Below are 26,380 nucleotides of genomic sequence, written 5' to 3'. Positions count from 1 at the left end.
TAAACAAAATTTAGGGGTGATTTTTATGTATTTAAAAAGGGATTGAAACCGGTCGATGGTCGGGGATTGGGGTCCAGAGGGAGCAGGACACTGACTGATCTCTCACTAGGAACGGGGCACACGCCGCGGGGGCTCGGGGTTCGGGACCCCGCTGACGGTCCCAGTGTTCTCCCTCATCGCCGCTGCCTCTCTGATTATTGCTGCTGCGGCCTTCTACCTAAACAACGAGAGTCCCCCGCCCTACCCGGGGCCGGTACCGGCCTCGAAACGATGGCCGGCCGGTGAAGGGGACTGGGAGCGCAAAAAACATTGTTTCCTTCATTTCAAAGGGGGGAAACCTCACCGATTCTCATCCTTTTGATTGATTAAGGTCTTGAATAACTTGAAGCTCGGGAGTGACAGTCGCTGAATAGACTATTGCAAATAAAGAGCACTGTGGAAAGCCGGGCTGGCACTTCAGAGTGTAAAGGAGGCGAGTTTGCTGGCACTTACCAAGTTATAAATAAAAGGCCAGGCACAATAGTACCTTCTTTAAGGACAGACAGTCTTTACAACACTCCTGGCGTCATATCCTGCTGTGGGCACTTCAGCTCCGAGGCAGACTTTACCTCTTTTTTTTTTTTTTTTTTTTTTTTTTTTTTTTTTTTTTTTTCCAGCAGTACGGGTTGAATGCTACAATAAATTCCTGGGAACAAGCGCTCGTTGGTAGGACTTTAACACGCTCCCGCACGGCCCCGCGGATCCACACCCAGGGGACGCGCGTGGAACGCGAGGTACAACCTCGGTATTTAAAAGCAGAAACTCCCACAGAGATCTTTTGCTTCCCAAAGCGTTAGCTCTGGGCCCGGGATGTTTCTTCGAGGAAAAAGAAATAAAGAGAAGGAACGAAAACGGATTTTTCCCGTTAGATAATAAAGTTATTCCGCTCTACCCCGCCACTAGTGCTGAGAGGTGCGGAGTCAGGAAACAAAGGGCAGCGGCTGCCCCGGATTGATGCGGGGTTCCTACGGATGCAGGGTCCGGCCGGTGCTCTCCTCCCCAGAGACGGGGCGGCCGTCTGGGCTCCGAACGGTTCACCACGGAGCCCAGGACGGCACGGCTTGCAGGGACAGCAAGCGGCCGGGCCGTACCGAGCAGAGCCATACTGGGCCATAATGGGCATTGCCGTATCAGGCCGTACTGGGCAGTACCATACCAAGCCGTGCTGTACTGGGCCATACCGTACTGTACCAGGCAGCGCTATACCAGGCAGTGTCATACCGGGCCATACTGTGCCATACCGTGCCATACCGGGCGGTACCGTACCGGAACACAGAGTTCCGTACCGGGCCATACAGTGCTGTACCGGGCCGTGCCGGTCGCGCTGCCGCCCCTCTCGCCCAATCAGCGGGGGCGGTGCGGCCGGGCCGGGCGGTGGCGGCCAATCGCGGCGGTGCCGCGGCGGAGCCGCGCCGGGGCCGGAGCCGATAAATGCTGCCGTCCCCGAGGCCGCCGCTCCCCGCCGCACCGGGGACAGCACCGGCGGTTCCCCTTCCTGCCCCACCCGCCCGCCCCTTCGCCCAGCCTCGCTGCCCTGCGGGGCTCCGGCCCTTGCCCTCTCGGTGCGGGGCAGAGCGGGTCAGTGACAAAGGGGCAGCGGCGGAGCTGCCTCCTCCCCGCCCCCCAGCAGCATCTCCCACCCCCTCCTGGGACTGCTCCTGATTCGGTGCGAGCCTCTGACAGCCCGGATCTCTCCTAGATCAGCCCTCACCTGGATATAACTGTGCTGGGCCGCCGCGATGACAACTCTGGCTGGAGCTGTCCCCAGGATGATGCGACCCGGGGCCGGGCAGAACTACCCCCGCAGCGGCTTCCCGCTGGAAGGTAAGGCCGCTCACGGGCTGTTCGCGCTATTAACGGCGGGGAAGGTAAGGCTGGAGATGGGGAAAGTGGGAATTGCTCCGTGCCGGAAGGCTGGGACAGCTCAGCCCGGGCCGGGCCCACAAAGAGCCGACGCACCCCTGGGCTGTCAGAAGCCGGAGGAGCTGGGCCCTGTCCCGGGACGCGGGGAAAGCGGCGGACGGGAGTGGGAGGAACCGGCCAGGAGGGCGGTGGAGGAGCGGACCCGGAATCCGGTCTTCAGGAGAACCCAAGGCAGCGATCTGGGAAGCCCAAAGTTGGGGAAAAGTTAAAAAATAAATTAAAATCATATAAAAAGGAGCTAAACGAAATCGAAAGAGTCTTTAGAACCGGAGGCTTCCTGAGAAGAGCCCCGCAGCGCTGGGGTGCTCCGCGGGGCCCGGCTCTGAGAGGAAGGGGTTCGGCGGGCCCCGGGCCACCCGAGGAGACCGCGGGCTTCCTACACCGCTTCTCTCCTTCTCCCCTGGAGTGGGACGAGCCCTGAATCCCGGCTCCGGTGCAACAGGTGAAGCCGCCCCGCCGCCTTCTCCTGCCCGGCTCTGCGGGGACCTGCGGGCCCCGGGCGCACTGCGGGGCGGCCGGGCGGGAGGGAGCGGGTGGCACGAGTTGCCTTACGAGAAAAAAAACGAAAACAAACCCCAACACGGTAATAACAGAAACAACAACAAGACCCAGCAGGATCCAAAGGAGACGTTAACGCCATTTCCCCCTCCTGCCTCTCCTCCCCTTCTTTTCTAGTTTCTACTCCTCTAGGCCAGGGCAGAGTCAATCAGCTCGGAGGAGTGTTTATCAATGGCAGGCCTTTACCCAACCATATCCGACACAAGATAGTGGAGATGGCTCACCATGGCATAAGGCCCTGTGTCATCTCTCGCCAGCTGCGAGTGTCCCACGGCTGCGTCTCCAAAATTCTCTGCAGGTACCAAGAGACGGGCTCCATTCGACCGGGGGCCATCGGCGGCAGCAAGCCCAAGGTGAGCCGGGCAAATCTCGGCCGTGGCAGTCGCGGAGTGAGGCCCAGCAGGGGTGGCCGACACCGGTGTTTGCAGGGTTGGAAGGGGGAAGGCAGCACCCCGGGAGGACCGAGGGGACTTTGCGGGTACCGGGACTGGGCACAGACATTGTCCCTGCCTGTTGCTCTACAGGTTTCCGAGACTTGAAAAAATATTCTTGCACTTCGTGGCAATTACTCTTTTTGCAGTTAAGAACATGGTATTTTAAGAGTAACTTCTCAAACGAAATGAAGGAGAAATGAGTTGTTTTCTGAACGCTTGGCCTTCCGAGGCCCCCGTGCTCAGCCCCTGGTAGCCGGGGCTGGTTCGGAGGCTGCGGGACCGACGGGAGAGGCCACCGGTCGGATGTCCGTACTGGCCCGGCGCGGCCGGATCGGGCTCCCACTTCTTTCGTTGTGAAGCGCAAAAAAACCCAGCCACTAGGTTTCTCCCTCTCTGCCTTCCTCCTGCTCCTTTTCTCGTTTATTTTTCTGTGCAAAGTTGTGTGTATTTACAGCCACATCGTGAAAAATTTGCGCTCGTAATAACGCAAACAAAAATGGATTCTTGTCTCACGATTAGCCTCCTCCTCGTCTTCTATCTTTTCATTCCTACAACGGCTAAGGCAATACATGACTTCCCATTGAAATTTGCTGCTAGGTTCCCCCTCACTTTGTTGCTTCTAAACTTTCAGTGGCTGAACATTTCCCTCTCGGTGTAAGGAAGGACTAGGGATATAATTTTGTATGACTGTTCCCAGACGGGAGATTTTTGTTTTGTCTGAGTTCGGCTTCATTTTAAAATCACGAGGCCATGGAAGGAACTTTTTCTTACTCGAACTTCTCAGCGCTTTTATTGCTCTGATTTTTATTCGGTGCTGCAAACTGTTGTTCAGCTGAAACTTTCCCGACATAAAGCTGACTCGAATTCCTCCTCTCGGCGTGACCCAAAATTTCTCCTCTGTGTTGCCTCATTAGGGGCTTCCCTTCCCGAGGGCTCGATCCTACCTTCCCGGAGGATTTCCTGGAAGTTTCGTTTAACATGGGCTCGATCCCATTTCCCCGGGCGCTTTTTTTGTTTAGCCCGGGGATGCCTGTTTTATGAGGGCCCGTCTTTACATATTAAGCTCCCTCTGATTTCACACTCCCCGTCCTCGGAATGTTTTATCCCGGGACTATTCGGCGGGGCCAGTGGCGGCTCTCCGTGTGGCGGCGGCGGCGGCGGCGGCGGGGAGGCTTCGGCCGCACCGGCGGGTCCCGGCGGCGGCATCCCGGGCTCCCGTGGCAGCTCCCGGCTCTGCAGACTGTGCCCGTTCGTCTTGTCTTTACTGAAGCAGGTGACGACGCCGGATGTTGAGAAGAAAATCGAGGAATACAAGCGGGAAAACGCTGGGATGTTCAGCTGGGAGATTCGAGACAAACTGCTGAAGGATGGTGTGTGTGACCGCAACACGGTGCCGTCAGGTACGGGACGGCACTGGGTACAGGGGAGGGGCTCCGACACGACCCATAGGATCGGGACGGGGAGGGTGAACCCTGTCCCCGGTGGAATGAGTCCCGGGCCAGACCGGTGCCCGTGAAGCGCCCGTACCCGCAGGAGCATCCAGGGAGGATTCTTGTGCTCGGCGGGGGTGTTTTCAATTAAATCGCAATAGCATCCCCCTCCTCCCCGCCTCCTCCTGCTTCCCCACCGGGAGGGCTCAGGGCTGGCTGGAGAGCTGAAGCTGGGAAGCAGGAATCAGGGAACAGATCCCTGTTCCAGTGAGTCGTTTTTGTATGTTTGGGTGCTCACAGAGCCGGTGCAGTATTTTTGCGGGTGTCCCTGGGGTTTTTTCGTCACCCACTGCCCAGGCTCAGGAAGAAAATTCCTTGTGAGGCCACTGTGCCGGTGCTGGAGCATGTTGCAGGATGTTGCCCCGTGAAAACCATCATGGGAAGGGGAGTGGGTGGTTGCCTCTGTGAAAGCCTTGATGGGTGGCAGCCAGGGAGGGGCACAGGACAGTGACATTGATATGGGATTTGACTCCCTGGCCTGGCCCAGCCACTGCAGGGGGCTGCTGGTGACAAGTCTGGTTACAGCTTTGTGCTTCTTCTCTTGAAGTGAGTTCCATCAGTCGCATCCTGCGGAGCAAGTTTGGGAAAGGTGAGGAAGAGGAGGCTGAGCTGGAAAGGAAGGAGGTAGAGGAAGGTGACAAGAAGGCCAAGCACAGCATTGACGGCATCCTCAGTGAAAGAGGTAAAATCCCATTATCTGCACTCTCCAAAGAGCCCTGGGACTGGCCAGTACCAACTCTGGGTGTGCCCCTTCTCCTGGAGGTTGCCCTGGGGCCAGTGTAGGGCGAGGAGCTAGCCCCCACAACGTGGCTGTGCTGCCACATCCTATCCCATCCTGGTTCCCCACCAACATGACCCTGCAGTGTGAGACAATGGCATGGAGGTGGGGGCAAAGATGGGGGACGCCATTGGTTTGGCTTTAGATAGCAGGGCCAGGGAGTGGGGAGTGCTGGACCTGGCTGCAGAGCTTGTGGCGTGGCTGTGCAGGGGCTACTTTTCCAGCCCAAGCTGAGCTAAGGGCCACATCTCACAGAAGGAACAGTTGTAACTAAGGGCTGTGGATCCTCAAGTCTCTGCAGTGGGTAGTGAGCTGCATGTTTCATTTCTTCTCCTCTTAAAAATGCGGGGAAAAACCTTGTGTTGGTGGTTGGCAAGGGACTGTGAGGAAGATGACCAAGGTGAAGGGCTGCTCTGGTCGGGGTAGCTCCCTGGCTGGCCTGGGGCAGAGGCGAGGGCCTGGCTGGGCAGCCTGTGCATAGAAGTGGCTGGCCCAGCATATGCACAGGCACTGGAGAAAGCGAGACAAAAGTACCAAATGAGCTGGTCAAACATTTGTACAACTTTTCCAGCTTTTACAAAGAAGGCCTTCTATACACAATCTACACTTGGAGATGAACTTGGAAAACAAAGAGGGGGCAGTCCATTGAAACTCACACTTTGGCTTTGCACAGACAAAGCTTCAGCTAGCAGCAGCTTGATGTGAACAAAAGAAGGCAACCTTTTTATAATTCAAGGAGAAAAGAAGAGAAAACAGCCCCACAAAAGGCTGAGAAAAGACATTATGGGCTTGCAATGAGGGATGAATTATTCAATGAGCCCCTAATAGCTGATGCTCCACGCAGTTTTATGGACTCTCCACAGTGCAAAAAGTGGCTGTTTTAACCTAGAAAGTGTTTTTTAGCATTTCTAGACATCTAGAGTGCCATTCGAGGAAAATAGAAATTTGTTCTTTAGCAGTGGGATATCTCCTTACTGTGCAGGAACAAACCTCAAAACAGGCCCCATAGTTTTCAACTCTATTACTAAAGCTTTCAGGGAAACCTCATCTTCTGCATGCTGTGTGTGATACAAACACACAGAAGATGCAGACCAAGAGATTTTAAGGCCAGAAGGCACAGCCTGATTGCCCACTCCAGCTTACCCCTCTGTGATGGGTCCAGAGTTTCCTTCAGTGTCTCCTTCAACAGGGGAATGCTCAAAGAGGGACGTGCACCGAGGGGTAAATGGAAACTCAGTGCCTTGGTTGTTAAAATAACTAGCTTTTCTGCCTTCCTGAATTTCTTTGCAGATATTAGAAATGGGAGATAGGAAGCCTTGGTAATATCCTGGCTTTAAGGAGCAAGACTAATAGAGGCAGCAAAAGAAAAAATAGTTATTGGTATAACCCACTCCTCTGCCTCTCTGAGGTATAGTTTTCCTGTTCTTTGACTCTGCTTTTTAAAGCAAGGCTTCTGATATGCCATAAATTAGTGTCTGAGTACCTGGCTACAGCCTGGGAGAGCCCCAAAACTCGTAGGAAAATCACTGGGGCTTTGTAGTGCTTTGCTGCAAACCAGGACTCTCTTGCAGTCCCCCAGCACAATCCTCCGAGGCACCTTCTCTTTCACTTTCTGTGGGTGTGGGTGTCCTGCTTTGCTTCTTTCCGATTCAATCAGCTGCAAAATTCCTCTTGACTCCGTGGGGCAGCCCTATCCTGTCCTTGTGCATGTAGGTTTTTGCTGGGTGGTTCTGTACAACTTGATAATCCAGTCTGTTCTGTGGCAGTGCCTGGGAAAGCTTGGCAGTTGGAGGAAGAGCGGCACCACCGTTTCCTCCTCACTGACTAGCAAGATGTTGCTTAATGTTACTGCTGGAGCAGCTGTAATGCTGCAGTGTGAGAGAGCTGCTGCTTGACAAACAGTTTGCCTTACACATGCCTTAGGTATAGTGTGATACTATAGGGACATCACGCTGCAGCACATTATTCCATAAAATAAGTCCATTCCCATAAAATAAGTCCACCACAACTTTCTGTATCTGTCCAACAAAAAAAAAAAACATTCTGTGTCAACTCCCATTGCCAGCAAAGGAGCTTCAATTTCACTCCATCTATAAAAATCATCAGGTCATCTCCTGCTCTCTGGCTGAAATAACTGGCAGTGCTCTGGAGGATTTGGATGCTGCAGGATCGTGTTTTTCCCCCACACCCACCAGCCTGGATGTGAGGCCTGGTGTGGCTGAGGGTGCCTGCTGACAGGGCAGTCTGATGCTCTCTGACACTTGGGTGGCTTGCAGTATGTCTGAAGGTTATCCCAGTGTATCTGAAGGTTATCCTGGTGGTACACAGCAAAACCCTTGCATGGTAGCTTACCCTGAGTACTTTCCAGTACAGTGCTCCATGTTATGGAGTGAAAAATGTGCAGAGGATGAGTAAATGTTATAGCTCTGGTCTTGAAATATCGTGGAAGCAGGAGCACGGGTGCAGGGAGAAGCAAGGGAAGGCTGTAGGATAAGTTGGAATGCAAATCCCAGAGCTGAGTGTGGAGCAGGGAATCATTCTCTTGCTTGAGAGGACACAACTAGCGCTGGACATTTGCTGCCTTTGCCTGAAATCCCCTCTTCACCATGAGCATTTGGGCAGCTTGAAGTGAGGCATTTTTTCTGAGGGCAAGGATAACAATTGTAATTTTAATTGTGGCTAATTCAAGGTTTGGGATTTGAAGAATGCTTACAGCAGAGAGAAAAGAAACACAGTATTTTTGGAAAGAGTATCTCATGCGGTTTGGGATTTCTCCCATCACGTATATTAATGGAGGTAAAGTTCTCTGGGTCCTGCTGTGATTCTGTTCCAGCCTCTCTTCACGGACACTTAAATCTGATTCTCTCGATGGTGTTTACGGACACCACATGTGCTGTGTGCTCTGCTGTATTGGGGCATTTCTCTCCCCTGAGTTTGGGTGTATATTCAAGGAAAACCTCGATGATCACAGCGCGGAGCAGGAAGTTTGTGATTCTATAACACCGTATCTGCCTTTCTGCATGCGTGATGAATTGTTCTTAATGGCACAAGTCATAAATAAAGCAGATGAGAGAGGAACTTTGGTGCCTTTATATGGCACATTGGGGCATATTTTTAGCAGCTAAAGAGGGAGTTGCTTGTACCTTGGGTGGGAGCTATGCCCGGCATGGTTTGCTGACTAATCTAACTCCCCCCTTCATAAGATAGCTGTTGTTTGCTGGCATAAACCAGTGGCTTTCAGCACTCAAACGCTGGGGTGTCGAACTGGTCCTCGGGCATGCTGCAAGCTGGGGTTGGGGCTGGGTCTGGGATCGGGACCCCCTCAGCCTGATCTCAAAGGGGTCCTCTGTTCCTAGCCAGTGGAATTGGCCCCCAGGCCCTGTCCCGGCGGATCCTCCCCCAGTCATGCGCACCCGTCCAAAAAGGGCCCTACTCATCCCAAGCCTCTACCCTTGGCTGTACTGAGAGCAATTCAGGCTACAGCAGACTAAATTGCCTCCTTTATTTCCTTCTTACTTTCATCTTGGACCAAACCCTTCCCCCTCTCCCTCCCCTTCCTCTTTTCTTTTTTGCTCTGTGCCTCAGGCTCACATTAATACAATTTCGGCACCACCCCTATTTTTGTGTGTGTGTGCTGGGAGTTTGGCGGGGGGGGGGAGTGGGTTTGAAGGAGAGGGGAAAAAAAAAAAAAAGGACCTTAGCACAAAAGCCCTGCTCAGCAGCTAGAAAGTTCAAGCTGCTGCTGCTGCTGCTTCTCTGGCTGCACGATGCTTTTCCTGTTTGTGAGTTTTGGGAAACATTTTTGCTTTGTACTGTAATGGAATTAGAGGACAGATGCTGACTGTAAGTGGGACACACGACTCCCAGCCCCTAGCTTAAATATTTAGATGCAATGTTACAATTACTGACTTGATGCACAAGCTTTGAAGTGGTGGCACATGATCTGAAGGGTGGCTCGGGCAAGATGGGCTTGCAGATGTTTTGATTAGGGTGGCTCAGTATCATGCAGCCAGTTATTTTTAGGTTGTTAAACTAATAAAGGGAGTTTATTAAGGGACAGGATTAACATACAAGGCACTCTGAGTCATCCCATTCATTTCTGTGTCATGGATTGTGGGGCTAGTGGCCAGAGCATGGGAAGAGGCAGATACTGAGGTAGTTTTTGGTCGTGATTTTCTGATGCATGGCTTGTGGTGGTTTGTCTCCAGCATCCCATCCCAGGGTGCAGTTATTCGGAGGACTTCACTCAGTGTGAAATATTCCTGTGTCTTAGGTCTGTGAAGCACACTGTGTTCACCTGCTCCATGTTCCTGGTGAAGATTCACTTACTGAATGAAATGTGATGACTCTGACTGCAGGCAATCATCCTCTGGAGTCTGCAATTTCATACAGTACTTTACATACTCACTAGCAGGTCTGAAAATTAGCTTGTGTAACTTGAACAGAATTTTGCTCCTAAGGCTCTAGGAGCTGACAAGAAAATAGTCCTTAATTAAGAAAAACTCCCTGGTTATGCCAGGATTTGGATCAAGGCAGATGGTGCTAACAGTGTTTTCTGTCTGATTTCTCTCCCTTTCTTTGCTCATATCTCAGCAGCCTGAGAGAATTCCTGGAGAGAAAAGCACAAGTGTAAATCCATGTAGGTTATGCCTGTTCACTGTTCAGCTTTATTTCTGCTGCCTGACCCATTGTGCTGTGAGTTGCCAAGCTCCCACTTTGAAATCTTTATTCCGAGCTAATAATAATTGATGACCTCAGCAATCAGTAATGACATCACCACCATGCAAAAGTGCGATGCCTTGGCATGCTGAGCATTTTCAGAAAGGTGCTAGGTGTCTCTATTTTGAGTGACTTCAGAAGGACGTTTGCTGCTTCAGAGATGCTGGGAGCAGTCTATGCTCTCCTGTCTTGAAGACAAGCTGGAGGACGTTAGGAGGAGTGCTAATTGTCAGGCTAATCACCTTACAGAAGCACTAGCAATATTTCCAGCCGTGGGAAGAAAGAGTCTGTCAGTGATCTCTCTGGATAAAATGTAGATCCGTTATACCCGTTCCCTGAAATCTTGATTTCCTTGATGGGTTCACATTTTTTGCCATCTTAGGGGCACTTTCCTCAACATGAAAGGAGTCAGCACCTATTCATGCAGAGCCACTGGCATCCTCTCCAGTTTTTCTAGTGGCATAGATAGAGAACAAAGGTAAATGTTATTTTAGCAAGTATCAGGACTGCTTCATACACAGCAGTTGATTCCTGAGTTTGTATCTTATTTGCTCTGAAAAATCTTAATGATCCGTAACACTTAGAGTGCTGTTCTGGAAAGGCTGAGGCAAGAAATGTGGTCGGTTGAACTTGAGATGGCCAGGACTTGCTCTGAAAAGGTGATTGTTATGTTTGTCTTTCTAGATTCTCCTACAGCTGCAAAAATCCTTGACGTCAGTAGGAATTTAGTGATCTCTATATCAGGCTCTTCTTGAAAACAGCTCTATAATGTGGTGAGCAACTGAAGCTACCTCAGGTTTCAGGTGGAAGATGGTTTTAATAGATCAAGTATCAGACCTCCAGTTCTACAAATGTTATGGTACAGCAGTAGCAGTGTGGAGTCCCACTCAAACAGCTTATTCTTGTGGGTACAGTTACTCACAGGGTCTGGGGCAGGCAGCAATGAGCCCAGATTTGTTCTGTTAATAGAAAGTACCTAAGTGGTTACGCACTAAAGTGTGACTCTAATCCTGAGTGAAATTCCCCAGTAAAACTCTCATCCAAAGGCAAGGATCTTTGTGTTAACACAGACAGGGGGTTTAATTAGATAAGTAATTAGCAATTAATGATAAAAGTAAAAGTGGATGTAATCCTTAAAGCAGAGTATTTTCCAGGTCTGATTTTGGATAGTAACTATTTGTTTTGTTAATTTTAGATGCTTTTGTCTAGCACTGGCTTGGGGAGGTTTTAGTTTGGTGTTAAGTTAACTTATTGATAAGGGCTGGAACAGGGTTTAGAAGTGGGAAGCCCATAAAGTTGATGGTGATAAATTATCACAAGGCCCCAGAGCTGTGTAGTAAAAGTGCATTGGGAAATGAAGCAGAACTACAAAGTGCTCTCTGGTTAATTTAAGGAGAAATGGAGTGAAACGTAAAGCCGTAAATCAGAGCAAGCCAGTCGATGTGAATTTCTCCATGTAAATGTCACTTTAAATCCCATGTAAAAAACACATCTGGCTGGAGAAAGAACAAAATACATAAGGAAAAATGCAGGATACTCCCAAGCACTCCCCAAATACTGTGTGGTTATGGATAATAAAAATTAGGTACAGTAACATAATTCACCTTGTTTGGCATAGGATGAGTGCAGCGTTTTCCTCTGCTTGCCCTGGAGTACTCCTGCCCCATGCTGTTAAACTAATTCAGTTTAAATCACCCTGCCTCAAGAAAAAAAAAAAAAACAACAACAACAAACAAAACAGGGCAACATAATGAAATTAAAACTCACTGAGGACACATTAGAGTTAACGTGTGTCATGTGCTGAGATTATTTAGTTAGTGAAGTTTGATGTGATTGTTGACAGGTCATTTATTCAGCCTAGTAAATAAAGATTCACCCGCTATTAGGAATGTGCATATATAACTAGTGAGACAGTAAAAGGCAATTAAGCAGTCAGTTTAATGTCTTATCTTGCTGGTTGCCCTGCAGTTGTTTTACAACTAGGAATTAAAATCTGAAAAGGAAGTTTTCAGTGTCGCTGGCCAAATATTGATTAAGTAGTTGTTTGCTGATGCCATTGTGGGCACTTAAAAAGGCCACTGGTTCTGCCCCTTGTTGTTCATCTTCCATTGTTGCTGCTTCTTAACCTCGGAGATCAAAGGAGGGATCGTTTCAGTTTATCTGTCTTGGAAAATCCTTCTTTGCTCCTCAAGCCGTATGGATTAATGGCCAAATTGTCTTTAATGAGATGTGAAATTTGAATAGAATCCTTATTTTGCATGGTCCGTTGGATTATGTACTGTATGCCCCTCCAGTTTGGGGGGTAGGGTGTGTGTGGGGTTCCCTTTAGTGTGATTGCATTTGTTTGAGTCATTTCATTTTTGGCACACAGCACGCTGGAATTTTACTGTTCTGGCAGGTAAAATACATGACGTTTAACTGATTTTTTTTTTTGACTAATTTTGTTCAATGTGATTGTTTTGATGAGGGGAAAAAAAACCAGAACTGTCTTTGTGCATCAAGTCATGTAGATAAATGGTCCAGGGCTGACAGTAAGAGAGTTTGAGAAGCTAGCCAGTTCTCTAGGCTGAGTTCTTAAGGGGACAAAAATGAGCTTTCTTAGGGCTGTAGAAATGCCCAATTTTGATTTTGTGGAGCTCACTTACATAGTGAGGACAGTTGTACTGCCCTTCTTCCATAAAGGCAGAAAAGTCAGCTTGGACTGGCTGTGCAGAAAAGCAAGCAGGAGTCCCTGAGAAGAATCGTTTCCTTGTTGCGCGCACTACAGAAAGCTGTACTTATTTCAGAGATAGTAAAACATATTCCACCACACCCACAGTAGAAGAGGCTGCACAATCTGGATGTGTTATGTTGGCTTGTCATTATGAGATGAAGTTTAACCTGAATTGTGGCTTATGGGAGCATTAGGTCCAGGTCCTGTCTCTTTCACTGGCAGATCGAGACACGGAAATCCTGCAAACAAATAACAGTAAGAAGCCTGGTAAAGCTGAGGAGCTTCTTCTGGTGTCATATGGATTTTCATGTGGGTGAGCCTTCTCTGCTGTAGCCACAAAGAGCAGACTAAAAGGCTAAACCAGAATCTTTTAAATCAGTGTTTTCTCATTCCCCTTCTTAAATACACTTTCTTTTAATTTTGTCTGGTTATCTCTGAAAAAAATATCACTCTGTACCTACTGCGGGAGCTACTCTAGGAGTCGTTTGGCCCCAGAGGAACAGCTTAGATGCTTTGAAAGTGTTTTAGGTACAAATTTCCTTCAAGTCCATGAACCTGATTTGTTTATTTCCACAGAGAGCTGTGATGAGGACAGCGACACACGTTCTATCTTCTGATATATTTCTTTTAATAGATATTTGCCTGGCTGCAAACTCTGCCAAACACAACCAATGTTTATGTCATGCCCAAGTCCATATAAGGACCTGTCTGAAGAATTTTGGTATTTATGATATGCCTCATGTTGGCTGGTTGATCCAAAAAGGACTGTGGTAATTTCTTTATCAGATATAATGTCACAGGGATCACTGTGGTTGGAATTGCACAAGGAATAAACCATCTGCAGCCAATATCTCTGCAAGCAGACAGCTTATTCAGCCCCCGTCAAGTCTCATTCCCCTTCTTCAAATGAGTAGGACTGTTCATGCCAATATAATCGAGATCTGTTCCATATCCCAGCCCAAAAAAGCAGTAACAACTACAGTTCTGGCAAAATGACTCTTTCCTCTGTTAAGAACGTAACCAATGTATATGTTCCATATAGCCCCTGTGAGGCAGTAGCACCATTTGGGCTGAAGACTGTTCTCCACCTCTATGTCTTTGGCTCAGGGAAAGGTGGAGATGAACATAGATTTTATACAAAGCAGGCTAACGGAGAGGCAGGGAATCCTGTTTCCACAGCAAATCCCTTTTTACTGCAGATGGTGTAGCAGGACTTCCTTTTCATCATGACCTAAGGGCTCCTTGATTGATCTGGTGTGAAGTGCTGAAGGATTGGAGAGTGAACTGGTGGGGGGGATCAGTGTCCCGGTGAGGACTCTGATACCTCCCCAGCCCCTCCAGTCAGGCTAGGTGGTAAGAAAAAGCCTGCATGGAATTAGCTGGCAGTCAGGGTTCCATTGGTTTCACGAAGAGCAAAACAAGTTGTTTTCAAAAAGGACGCATTTTGACAGAAAGGCAAATGTTTAGCTAAAGAACTGTGCAGATGGGAAGTGAAAACCACTAATTTCACAAAAAGATCCTGCAAAGTATGGATTTTGGAAAAAAAAAAAAACAACAAAAAAACCCAAACAACCCCAAAACAACCGATCTAAAATAACATCAGGAATCCTGTTTATCAAGATATAAACTGGGATTAACTCCACTGCAGTTGGTGGTCTGGACAAATGCTGAGTTAGATCAGCAGTATTTACACCTAAGAAGAGATACCATCACCCTGCAAATTCAGCTTACCCACTACTAACACTTTCACCCAATTCATAAGAAGGACCTGGCTAAGGACTCTTTACACAAGGAGTAATATTTTAAGTAGCCATCAAACCTTGATGGTTCAGGCTTTTGGAGGTCTGTTGATCTACAATTTGTTCTGTATATTTTTCTTTACTTTTTTAATGTGTGGTGCAGATAATGGCATCCTGTCCTCTAACCTCTCTTGCTGCCTGTGGTGGCTGTTCTGTCTATGGTAGGTAATAACTGATCTTTGCCGCCATCTGTGGAACTGGAAACCAGAAAAAAACATTTAGCCATCTATTTAGAAGATCATATAAGTTGATGTTGCAGTTAGGAAAAGCTTTGTGGGTTCATCCCTGATTTATGACAGTTAATTGGCCCTGCTCATGTTAAGTAATTAGCATTAAGCAGAAACTCTCCAATATTTGGCAAAAACCCCACACAAACTACTGTTGCTTTAATGCCCCCAACTTGTTTTCTGACTAATAGAATGTTACTTTTTTTGGAGAAGCCCTTAAAATGATCTGCTTGGCCACCCCTTCTGCGGAGCATTGGGGCTGGCATAGACCATGTTGCATGTGCTGAGGCAGGGGATTTGGTGAGCTGATCTCCAGCAGGGACTGGAGCAGTGAGAAGTATTGCAGGCTGTGGGGATGCTCACCTCTCCTGGTGAAAATGCAAAATGGCTGCACACAGCAGACATTTTGTTTATCTTTTTATTTATGTTAAAAAAGTTCTTGAGAGCAAATTGTACAGTCATATACATTGGAACAATCCCCCACTGTCAGCAGGGCTGTGCAGGTTCCTCAGGGTTGAATTTGACCCTGTTATGAAAGTTTTATTACATTTTAGATTTGAGGGAATTAATTCACTTTTTCAGTCTTATCAAGACTGCTGGTAAATAAGAGATCTGATGTGCCAAGTAAGATTGAGCTGTTTTAGAGAATTTCACTTAAAAATTATTTAACACATGATTTAGAAACAAAACCAAAACCCAAACAAACAAATAGCCCCACAAACAACAAACAAAACTCCCACCCCACAAAACAATAAAAAAAAAAGACAAACCAAACCCTGCTCTTCTGCTGCAGGAACCTCTGTGACCAATCTGCTCCATCCGTCCCAGCAGGACAGGAGGCAGAAGGCTGCTTGCTGGCTCTGATTTCTGGTTCCTCCCCAGCTGAAGGGTCTTTCTCTGTCCTCCCACACCACATTGCTTCCCACAACCTTTGATCCTAATCAACACCACAAATGAAATTTTGGGTAAGGAATCATGAGCTTTTAACTCAGTTGTCAAATCTTACACCATGACAGGCATAAAGAGGTTTTTTCTATAGACTCTTCAAGATCACCTGACCAAGGAAGAACTTAAACCAGGATTCAGAGCCCCTGTATGTCTTCTGTTTTGGCAGTTGAAAAGATGGAGCGATGACTGAAGACACAAATATCTATTTTAATCTGACATCAGGAACAGGCTTGTTACCACTAAATCAGAGACAAAAAATTAAAGTATTAAAAGAGTCCTAAATACATCTAGTATTTGAATCTCAATATTGGCAGATGCAGAGGAAAATAAAATACCTCATAAAAGTCCTGTATAGGGAAAAAAAGATCCTCCAGGTGATCAGTGGAGCAGGGACTCCTGTGCTTCCAGTAAAGTCACACTATTAAAGGATTCAGCCAGGTGGTGCTTATTTTTTGGCCACTGGCTAGCACTGGGAAGGCATGCAGAATGGTGGTTTTCCCAGGATGGCACAGGGGGAACTCCTTCGGATGTGCTCTTTGTTTTCTTGTTATGTTACTCTTTTCATTTTAGTCTCATGGGTTCTGAGCAGTCCTGTACCCTTGGGGTACCTTGGACCATTTTTTCAGGGCTGGATCCTTTAAAAGGTCCATTATGCAGTTTGAAGCAGAAGGAGAGTGCTTAAAGCAGTACCTTTAAGTTCAGAGGTGGCTCCCAGCCCAGACTGGAACTGGTGCTACCGTTTCCAACTTAAGGAGCTCCTTGCTCTACCTTTCCCTTCTGGGAGGTTTGCAAGTGGTTTTCATTCAGTTTATATCTTCCATAGGATTGCTTGGTTCTCTAGGTGGGAAAGTTCTGGTCACAGCTCTGCTTTGTTGTTGTTGTTTTGCACTTTGTGACCTTCAGCTTTTTGAATAGATGCTTTAGGTCTCAGTGATTTGGGCTCAGTGTCTTTCCCCCACTTGCCCAGCTGGTGCTGGTTTGCTGCTGAAGTTCTCACAGCTACAGCAAAGGGGCTGCTGAAGACATCCTTCCATTGGCTTGAATAGTTTTCATATGGAGCTGTGCTGAATGTAGTTCTGCATCTTTGGAGTGGGATGAGGGAGTTTATTTACTATTCTTTTTTAGTAGGAGAAAGTGATTTTGGTGACTAACATGTTTGTAAGTGATACCCCTAAAAAACCCCCAAACAAACAAGAAACCAGGGGTCATAGCAAAACTGGCGCTAGAAGAGATGAGTTTACTTTGGAGGAGAATTTATTTCAGTTGGTATAATCTGCTCTGCATTTCTCAGAGTGATTTTCTGCATTGTCTATGCCTGGAACCAGCTGAGGTGATTCTTCTCAGTTTGGTTACTGGTCTCTGCCTCTGGCCATGATCCCCTAGAGCAGAGAGAAGCTGTTGGTTCTTGTTTTTTACACTCTCCTTAATTTTTTTCCCCCCCTCCTGTTACATCCTGGCAGTGTGTGCAGTGGGGAAGGGCCTAGAGTCTTGATGAACTGTGTCAGCTAAAGCCTTTTGTATCTTAGTTTTTTGTTGTTGTTGTTTGGGTTTTTTTTTTTTATTTTTGTTAAAAATGGGATTGGATATTTCAAAGCGCCTGGAATCAGGAAATCAAAATCAAAGCCTATATAGGTTCAGGTGCTGTAGCTCATCTGTTGAAACTGCAAATCCAGAGGGAACGATGTTTTGGAATGAATGTTTTGTGGCTAGAAAGGATTGCAACCCATCCTTGTAAGAGTAGTTTGGCAAAGCTGGGGAATACCAGGTTGGTTGTAGAGGGACTAGTGAGTGCTTTCTTGTCCAGTGGATCCATGGTGTGGAACTGAACAGAGTGATGCTGCAAGATCTGAGCAGCTGGTAGGTGAATGAGTCCATTTTGATGAAGTAGATAAATCTCAGCAGTTTTATTTCTATTGCTGTTTTAACTATTTGTTACTGCAAAAGCAGAGCAATAACTAATATGGTCTGGGATTCAGAGGTGTTGCCTCAATTTATATCAAGACTCCAAGCCACAGCATATTTACTGGAGCACAGCAATTAAATGATACAAACTTTTTGCTGAATTTGCTGCCTTTCTCGTGAATAGCCTGAAGTGTTCTCATATAACATGGTGTGGGAAATCTATCCAATACTATACACAAATAATCTTTGGTTCCAAGCAAACATTCAACGCTTGAAATTTATGTGGTTGCAGCTAGACACGCAGGTCCTGTGTTGTTCTCTCTGCTTGAACTGCATGTTGCTGTTGTATTCATAAAAAAACTTGTCTGGATAGCTGCTTAAACTACTTTATTTCTTATTGAATTCCCTTTTTCTTTTTACTATGTGCTTGTTAAAATAGAAATCTGAACTGAGAGGAAAAAAAGTGAGACAAAAATCATTCTTTAAACATTCTTTTATTGTATATTTGCTGGCATATATAGTTTAAAACTACAGCTTTCAAAAACCTTTATGCCACAGAACATATCTCTCTATGATAGGATTGTGTGTTACACAGATTGCCTAAAGATGAATTGTTTTGGCTTGGTTTGAAATGGTTTTAAAATTAAATCTCTGATTTTCTTTTATAAGCATTTTTTTTTCCTGATGGGGAGAAATAGTCAAGTGAGGCAACCTGCAGCAAGGCGAGATACAAATGCTATTACACGTAGTTTTAACTGATTTCTAGAGTTTCAAGGGCATTGCTACAGTCTTAAACATTTATTTTTTTTAAATACTATTTTTAAAATCATAAATTCCTCTAATTAATAATATCAAGCATGTGAGATTTCTCCTAAACTTCCAAAAAGCCTGTTGAATTTAACAGCAAGACTTGCATTGTCTTTAAGGAAACTTGAGTAGATACTAAATTAAAATAGTTTTCTTCTTTTTTTTCTCTCTGATTTTTTCCCCCCCTTTCCTTGAGGGGGGGGAAGTTTTCAATTTTTTTTTTGTGTGTGTGTGCGAGGAAACTGTGGAATTCTGGCATTCCTAGACATGAGAGAGGAATACTGATTAGAATCAGGCAGAGAGCAAGCAGGTGCTGAGCATGTTCATTGCTTAACCCCCTGCCCCGCTCCTGCATCCTGCCCTGACCCAACGCCGAGACCCTGCACGTAGCAGCAAGTTGCCAGATGTGGGAGATGTTTCCAGGCAGAGTGATTATTCACCCAGCCTTAGATGAAAACTAGAAAGTTCCTACAATGGTTGTATTTCATGTTTAAAGCTGGGCTGGATGATGCTGCTGGGGGAAAATCCCGTGTTTGTGATGAGAAGGGGCCGTTCTTTTGTGAACTGCCATGTGGTGGCTGTGGTATCTGCCTGCAAAAAGTGGTACAAAAACCCAACAAGAAGGGTATTGCCTGAGGGGGAAAAGCTGTCTATTTTTTTTTTTAATGAAGAAAAAGGATTTTATGGCTTAGAAACAGCATACCCTAAAGAGAGGTGTGTTTAAAAGTGAGACTCAAATTCTTTTGTCTGGAGAATAATGCACTGGGTGTAAAGAACAGCACAATGGAAGCCTTTTCTTCAAGTTATGTATGGGCGAGCATCAGTCAGCCAAGGAAGAACTTCAAAGGCCAAAGTGAAAACTTGCTCAGCTCTTTCTTTTCTGCCAGGTTTTTCTTGGTGGGATGGGGAGAGCAGAGAATTTGCTATCTGCTTCTGTAGCAGAGGAGGCAATAATAATGCACAAACTGCAGTACCCAGCCTGAACTCTCTGTCTCCACTTGATGTGCCTTTTAGGAAGCTACTAAACTATCCCATCTCCTAAGTCTTTTATTGCTTATTCATAAGGAGCTCTCAGAAATTCCACTTCTGCCTTGCTGTGAAGGCATCATGCCAGATGTAAGGGGAAGCTTCTTTCTAAGCATCTTCCTAGGGAAAGATGATCTACTTCTCTGCCTCCAAAAATACTCATTATTTGTACACTAGAAATTGCCTTTAAGGAGTGAAAATAGCACCAGTGTGTTTTAATGTAATTAGTCCAAGGGTATACTGACAGTGCATTAGACCAGCCACTGAACTTCATGTCTGTCAATATGCATGTGAACTGTCAGGGTTTGTAATGGAGATGCTTGTGTGATAGGAAATAGAAACTCTAAATAGCTTTCCAACATGACCTTACATCCTTGTTTCATGTTGTGATTTTTGAAAGCTTTTTTTATTATTTTTAACCTAGGAATTTATTTACAAGATGTTAAATGCAGCAGCCTGGAGTCCTTTACCTAAATTAAAAACTGGATTTCAGAAGCCATTTCAGTGTTATCTGCAAGACTGGATTCTGGAGAGGTAAAAAAAAAATCTATTGCTGTTTTAGTGAGCTGTGCGTGTCAAGGGCAGAGGCACAATGGAAAAACCAGAGGATGGCTAAGGGAGGGAGCAGCCAAGAGTGCAGAGCAGTTCATACCACAAGCCTAAACCACACCAATGCTCCTGATGTGTGCCAGGCTATTCACTTTTTGAGGAGTGGGGTAGGCCAGACAGTTGCCTTTAGGAATTACAGAAGTATCACAGTATCTTGGCTCTAATACTTGAGAAATGCTTGTACAGGTAAGAGATCAGCCTCTCTGCCAGCCCATATTTCAGGGTTGGGTGTGAACAGTGGTGATCATGGCTTATGCCACAGCTGCCCAGTCCTCAAGCAGAGCTGTGGGAGGAGAGCACTGGGTCTCCTTTCTATGAAGCTTGTAGCGATTGACCACAGTACCAGTAGGCTGTTTTTAAAGCATGTTTGGTAGTAGCCTGAATTTGGACTTTAGTGCTACAAGAGGAGATCAATGGAGGTAGCTTTTGTGCTTTGTATTCCTATCATGATCATCTACACTTACAACTTGAGACCCTTTCATGAAAGCCTTCATTCAGCGCATTATGTGTTTGGTGGGGAAGAAGAACCAGTAATTATGAACAAGCTGGCAATACTGAGTTTCAGAACTCTGCTTCATTTTGTGTTTGAATTGATGGCTTCATGAACGGGGAACCAGACTTCGGGATGATATGGAGGAGGATTTCTGTTGGCATGGTCTGTCTTTTGGCTTGAGCCTGTTGTACATGCTCAGGCATCCTTGGCTTCAGTCAGAAGTTTGAAGGAAACAGGGTTTATGTGAGAGCTGGGTTGAAAATACCTGCCAAACAATAGGTGTTGTGGTAATATTTGGTAGGAGCGCAAACAGGAGCCAGAGTCTATGGACTGCTGTGAATGTACTATCGGTGAAGGTAACTGGTTGTCTTAGAGCTGCTACTCAATGATTCACATACCTACTGAAGAAAACATGGAGGGAAAATTTCTGCAGGTGTGAAAAAGAGATGGGTGACCACTGCATTGGTCGTTCCATTGCTGAGAGTTCCAGTTGGCAAAGCAAAGAGGTGTTTGTATTCAAGAAGAGCGTTTTGCATTCTGGTTCTGCTGTGCTGGCAGCCAATAGACCATTAGTGGGAATGGGATAATGGTCCTTATTTTGGATCAAGTCTACAGAGCTTAAAACATATTGGGAAATGAGAGAGTTTGGTTCCTGGCTGCATGGAACATTTTTAGGCTCTTGTGATTTTAATAGAAAGTTTTTGGGTGTGATCATGTCTTTGTGTTCTCATTTCTAAAGTATTTATTTTTTTATTAAATAATAAAAATAATGTATTTTGCCTTCCCTAGGGGAAAAGTGATAGATAAATTCAGAGTATGATTTTCACCCAATTCCTTCTCCTGAATTAAACCACTGTCAATTTACCAGAGATTGAGATATGGGGAAGTTGAGAACCAGGAGACATTATTTTGCAGCTACTTTTCATCAGCTGTTCATTGCTCACAGAATAAGAGCTACAGGCACTTGAAGAATGAATCTCTACAGACAGTAAAAAAGATTAAACCCCTGAAAATCTGAGAAGTTTCTGTTACACAAATATTCAGGATGTATTTGGGCATTTCTGCCTCAGCCTTTTCCCCATGAGAAAAGCTCAGCAGCAGGTTCAGTATATTTAGGTTCGGTCACATCATCTCCTCCTTCCTGTGTTTCTGTCATTGCTGTGTATCATGGATTCAAATTTTTGGAGAACAACTTTTAATCTCCTTTTGTATGTTTTGATAGGTAACAAAGAGGAAACCAGCATAATTGGAGATACCAGCTTAATCTAATTACTGTTGTGAAACAAGAAATAATGGACTGAGGCATTAGAGATTTGTACTTGCATAGAGACGTTCTCACAAACTGGCAACAATTAAAGCTGTAATTCAGAATATTCTTAAAGACCAGATTCTGGTGCTGGCATTAAGTTTGATGCCTACTGGCATCAAATCAGAGTGGTTCCTTTGTGAAATCCCTCCATTTCTGTACAGATCTGAATTTGGTTTGTGGATAGTTCTGTGCAGTTTGATCAGCTGAGGACTTTCCTGAGCAAGGGCATATAGGGTGTCATAGTACAGGATTAGCTGTGCTGTGAGGTTTAGTTATGTGAAGAATTTTCCTTTGGGGATATTAGCTGAGGGTTATAGAGGACGTTTATTCTGTTTCATAGAACCATAGAATTATAAAATTTTTAAGGTTGGAAAAGACCTCCAAGATCATTGAGTCCAACCGCTGACCCAGTGCTGCCAAGTCCACCACTAAACCATGTTCCTCAGTGCTACATCTACATGTGTTTTGAACACTTCCAGGGACAATGACTCCACCACTACTCTGAGCAGCCTGTTCCAGGACTTAACTACTCTTTCAGTGAGGAAATTTTTCCTAATGTCCAACCTAAATCACCTCTGAGGCCATTTTCTCTCATCCTGTCACTTGTTACCTGGGAGAGAAGACCAACCCTCACACCACTCCAACCTCCTTTCAGGTAGTTTTAGGGAGTGAGAAGGTCTCCCCTTACCCTCCTTTTTTCCAGGCTAAAGAAGCCCAGTTCTCTCAGCCTCTCCTCATAAAACCTGTTTTCCAGACCCTTCACCAACTTCGTTGCTTCTTTGGATGCACTCCAGAACCTCAATGTCCCTCCTGTAGTATTGGAATATTCAATTGTCTAAATCAAGTTATTTAATGACTAATATCATGTTTTTAGGTAAATACGGAAGACTTTTGGTAGCTTTTCATACAGCTCCTGTAAGGAGTTGGTGAAGTACACTGGTCAGATGTATGTGTTTGATACTAGTCTCCTGAACATACTGTTAAGAAATCTTACAGATCTTGAGGGATGATGTTCTATAACTTATCTGTAGTGGGTATGTCATATTTGATGTGCACAAACATGGATGTACACCACAGAGACACATAAACCCATCGAGTCATTGGTGTAGAGTCTGGCCAGGCATGTTGCTTCTGCAGCTACAAGCTTGTGCTTGTGTTTAAGCAAAGCTCTACCTGCCCATATTAGTGAAAGGTTACAAATGGGATTTTAAGCATATAAAGAAAAATTTCTTTTACTGCTTAAAGGAACTGCTGCCAACACACATTAAAGCCTTCAAACTAAAAATAAAACCCAAAAACAAAGAAAAAAATTAAAATTATGAAAACCCCCATCAACAAACATCCCAACCCAACCCCCAAGTTTCAAACCAACCTCAGTTTGAGGAATATTGTTTGTGTGTTTGTTAGTAAACTTGGTTATAGTCTCCAAGAGGCTCTTCTAGCACTGTTCCCTGCCAGTACTCTTAATGTCCTTTCAAATACTTCATCTGATTGTCTTCCCACTTACAACTTGGAGGTTATGCTGTTCAGGTCTCAGAACTGTTTTATTCTGGTAAGATATGAGTCCACTGAACGTGAAACTCCGTCAAATCCTAACAATTATGGCAACATTTTGTCCTGAGGAAAACAAAAAGAAGGAAAAATTCGGAGTGCATAAAATAGCCCATCTCAATGTTTTTTTTATTCATTACTTAATTCTTATTACTTCATAACATGTTTTCTATTAAGACCTTCAGCAGGATAGCTGTCTGGAAATTGTCTTTGGATCCTGTTTATTTTCCACTTTTAATCTTTCTGACTTGCACAGTGGTCTCTGCTTGCTCTTTAGGGAGGATCAGAAAAATGGCCTCAGGGTTTTGGGATCTATTTGGGACTAAGAGGGGGAATAACAAAATACGGCTCGTATGAAGTTTTGTTTCTCGTTTTTAACTTTTCCCTTAGAAAATTGAAAATAAAGGTTTGATTATTTCTTTGTTGTTACTTTTGAGACAAAGCAAAGGCATTTGAGAAGATTTTTCCCCTTCAGCTTTTTGTTCTCAAGACATATTCAGATTTTGTTCTTAACCAGAAGGAAAACAAATGCTGAGATACCAAACTTCTCTGGGGACCAGAGTTTCTCACTCCAAAAAGTGTCCTTTAGAGGGTTGAGTGTGAAGAAATGTCAGAAACAATATTTTCATTTTACTTTTTTTATTTTTCAGACTCTGGTTTTCCCAGACCAGTCACTCCATGAGATGTGGGGAAGCTGGCAGCCTCTCGTTAGAAGCAGCAGCGATATTGGGGGTGTTTGTTGCCTGCAGTGTTTCTTTGCTTGATAGCAGGCACCAAATCTGGTAGGAAGGACTTTGAGTATTAGCTTTGACTTCACTGGCTAGCCTAGTCTCCAAGAGTAAAAGAGACTGCTACAGTAAACTGTAAAAATACTCGCTTTTACTAGGGCAACTTAATTTTCCCACCCATGAAGCGATAGTAATGAGTAAATTTGGTCTGTCACTTAGCTCAAAAAGAAGGGATTATTTTTTTCCAGTTTGTTTTGCAGACTTTCCGTTAATTTAAAATCTTGGGAGCTGTTCAGGGAATGAGCAAACACTACCACAGCAAAGCAATTAATAACTGAGCAGTGGTTTGAAATCAAGACATGAATATTAATTCTTTAGGGGCTGCTTGGCATATAAGTTGAGTTTGATTTGGGCTGCTTCTTTCTCTCTCCTTTTAACGTTCCTTCATTTTTTCGTTCTTTTGTCCACTTGACATATAGCTTCTCGAAAGTGGCTTTAGACAAGATGTTGACATGATCCTGGAACAGTTTTTCCATGGTGTAAACATGGACCAACTTTTAATTACACGTTTTGTCTATGCTGTTTCAAACAGATGGAGAAATAGCTGATGGCATGGATGGAAGGATGGTCTTTGGTGCTGACAGTACTGAGCACCTCTGTTGCTGGTGGATGCTGGGGATAAAAAGGTCTGTGGGGAGAAGAGCAGTGTAGGCTGTAGGTTTTACTTTAGGGGGATTCTGGAGCTGCCAGAAGTTTTCAGTGTCATTGAGATTTAAATACTGGTTGAGAAAACAGTTTGGTTTATTAACTCAAGTTATGGTGCTGTCAGTCTTCTGCAGGGGGGAAAAAAAAGGAAAGAAAGGTGTAACTTTAAGCACACACTGATTTGTTCTTATTACATAACAAAAGTCTATTTCTTTATCATGTTATTATTCAGTTAATAAAAATTAGCTACAATAACACCATCAACTTAGAAACCCTTCAAAGTCCAGGGGATTTTCTTTCACAATGAACATGAATACTGTTCAGAAATACAAACAGTCAAAGGATAACTTTAGGTCTGAAAGAGAAACCTGGCAAGGGTAATTGAATAAGCCTGGATCTCCTGAATATGTCATGGTGAGTGCAGTCAACATGTCATAATTAGGTTTATTGAGGGCCATTCCAACAATCTGCTTCTATTCTTCCTGCCTTATTGTCCACAGCTAGGCAAATAGCCAGGGGACAAAAGGAATCAAGTGCTGACAAAACATGAAAGAGGAAAAAGATTTAGCTGCTTTTATCAAAGAAACTGAGAAGGACTTTGTGTAAATAAAGTAAGTAACTGGCCATCCTGCATTTAGGCAATGCCGTTTTCATTAGAATTAATTCTTGACATATTGGAAGGGTTCCAAGAGAAGGATTTCTACTTCTGACAAGTTTAATTTGTAAATTAAAAACAGTTGGTTAAACATGAGCTGCCATCAACAAAACTTAACTAAAGCCATACATGGGCAAGTCCTAAGCAGGTGAAAGAGAGAATTACTTTGAAAACAAAGTATTCCCTAAAATTATGCAAATTCTTATTACTTCATAACAAATGTTTTCTATTGAGACCTTCAGCAGGATAGCTGTTGGGAAATTGTCTTTGGATCCTATTTATTTTCCTCATTAAGTCCTGCTGGCTTGCACAGCAGTTACTGCTTGCTGTCTATGATGGCTCAGAAAAAGCGGCCTTGAGGTTTTGAGTTCTATCTGGGGACAAAGGAGTGGGGAGAGCAGTAGGATTCATGTAAAATGCCTGTGCTTCGGGGTCTCTGTGGTAGTAAGTGCAGAACAGCATCTCAAGTGAGTGCCTCCTACCTCTCCTTTACCTCTCTAGATGGTGGTGATGGAAACATCACAGTGACCAATTAAATGCTTTCTGTTATTCAGAATCTATGGTTTGATTAAGACCAACTAAAAGCTGCTGTCCTCACTGGGAGCTGCCTGTGGAGCAGCCTGCTTCTACTGAAGTCAATATGAGCTTCTTGCGGGCTTAATGGGAGTAGAATTGGGTCCTCTGGGCTGAGCATGTAGGGTAGTTTACATCATAGCAAGAGCTTTGGGGCCATAGCAATGGTCTTCTAAGATTACAGAATCAACACATGGTTGCATTTTCATTCTCTTGTATGGCTTCTAGTTTTCCTTTTAGGTTGTTGTATTGTATGCGTAAGAAGTAGAAGCTCTTATTCTGTCACTGTGTTGAGCATCGGGGTTTTGATAAGTTTGTCACTGAACGTTTCCAGACCAAAATCCCTCAGACCCTTTGTTAATTTGGACTTAAGGTTAAGCAGATGTTCCATGAA

General features: G+C 45.1%; 1 protein-coding gene across 4 annotated transcripts in view; it reads left to right on the top strand.

Moving 5' to 3' along the window:
• Positions 1–1,778: 1,778 nt before the first annotated feature.
• Positions 1,779–26,380, top strand: part of PAX3 (paired box 3) — an 80,257-nt gene continuing 55,655 nt past the window's right edge. For 2 of the 4 annotated variants that reach the window (XM_054385708.1, XM_054385705.1), the window contains exons 1-4: positions 1,779–1,863; positions 2,638–2,873; positions 4,225–4,354; positions 4,992–5,126. In XM_054385708.1, the coding sequence (XP_054241683.1) occupies positions 1,779–1,863; positions 2,638–2,873; positions 4,225–4,354; positions 4,992–5,126 (586 nt within the window). Of the gene's footprint in view, positions 1,864–2,637; positions 2,874–4,224; positions 4,355–4,991; positions 5,127–15,768; positions 15,778–26,380 lie in introns of all 4 variants that reach the window. The other 2 variants (XM_054385704.1, XM_054385707.1) reach the window with 2 other exon arrangements.

The sequence above is a fragment of the Indicator indicator genome, chromosome 13, assembly GCF_027791375.1.
Source record: "Indicator indicator isolate 239-I01 chromosome 13, UM_Iind_1.1, whole genome shotgun sequence".
Classification (NCBI taxonomy): domain Eukaryota; kingdom Metazoa; phylum Chordata; class Aves; order Piciformes; family Indicatoridae; genus Indicator; species Indicator indicator.
The sequence above is the reverse complement of the archived record's forward strand: the minus strand, read 5'-3'. Positions and strand labels throughout refer to the sequence as shown.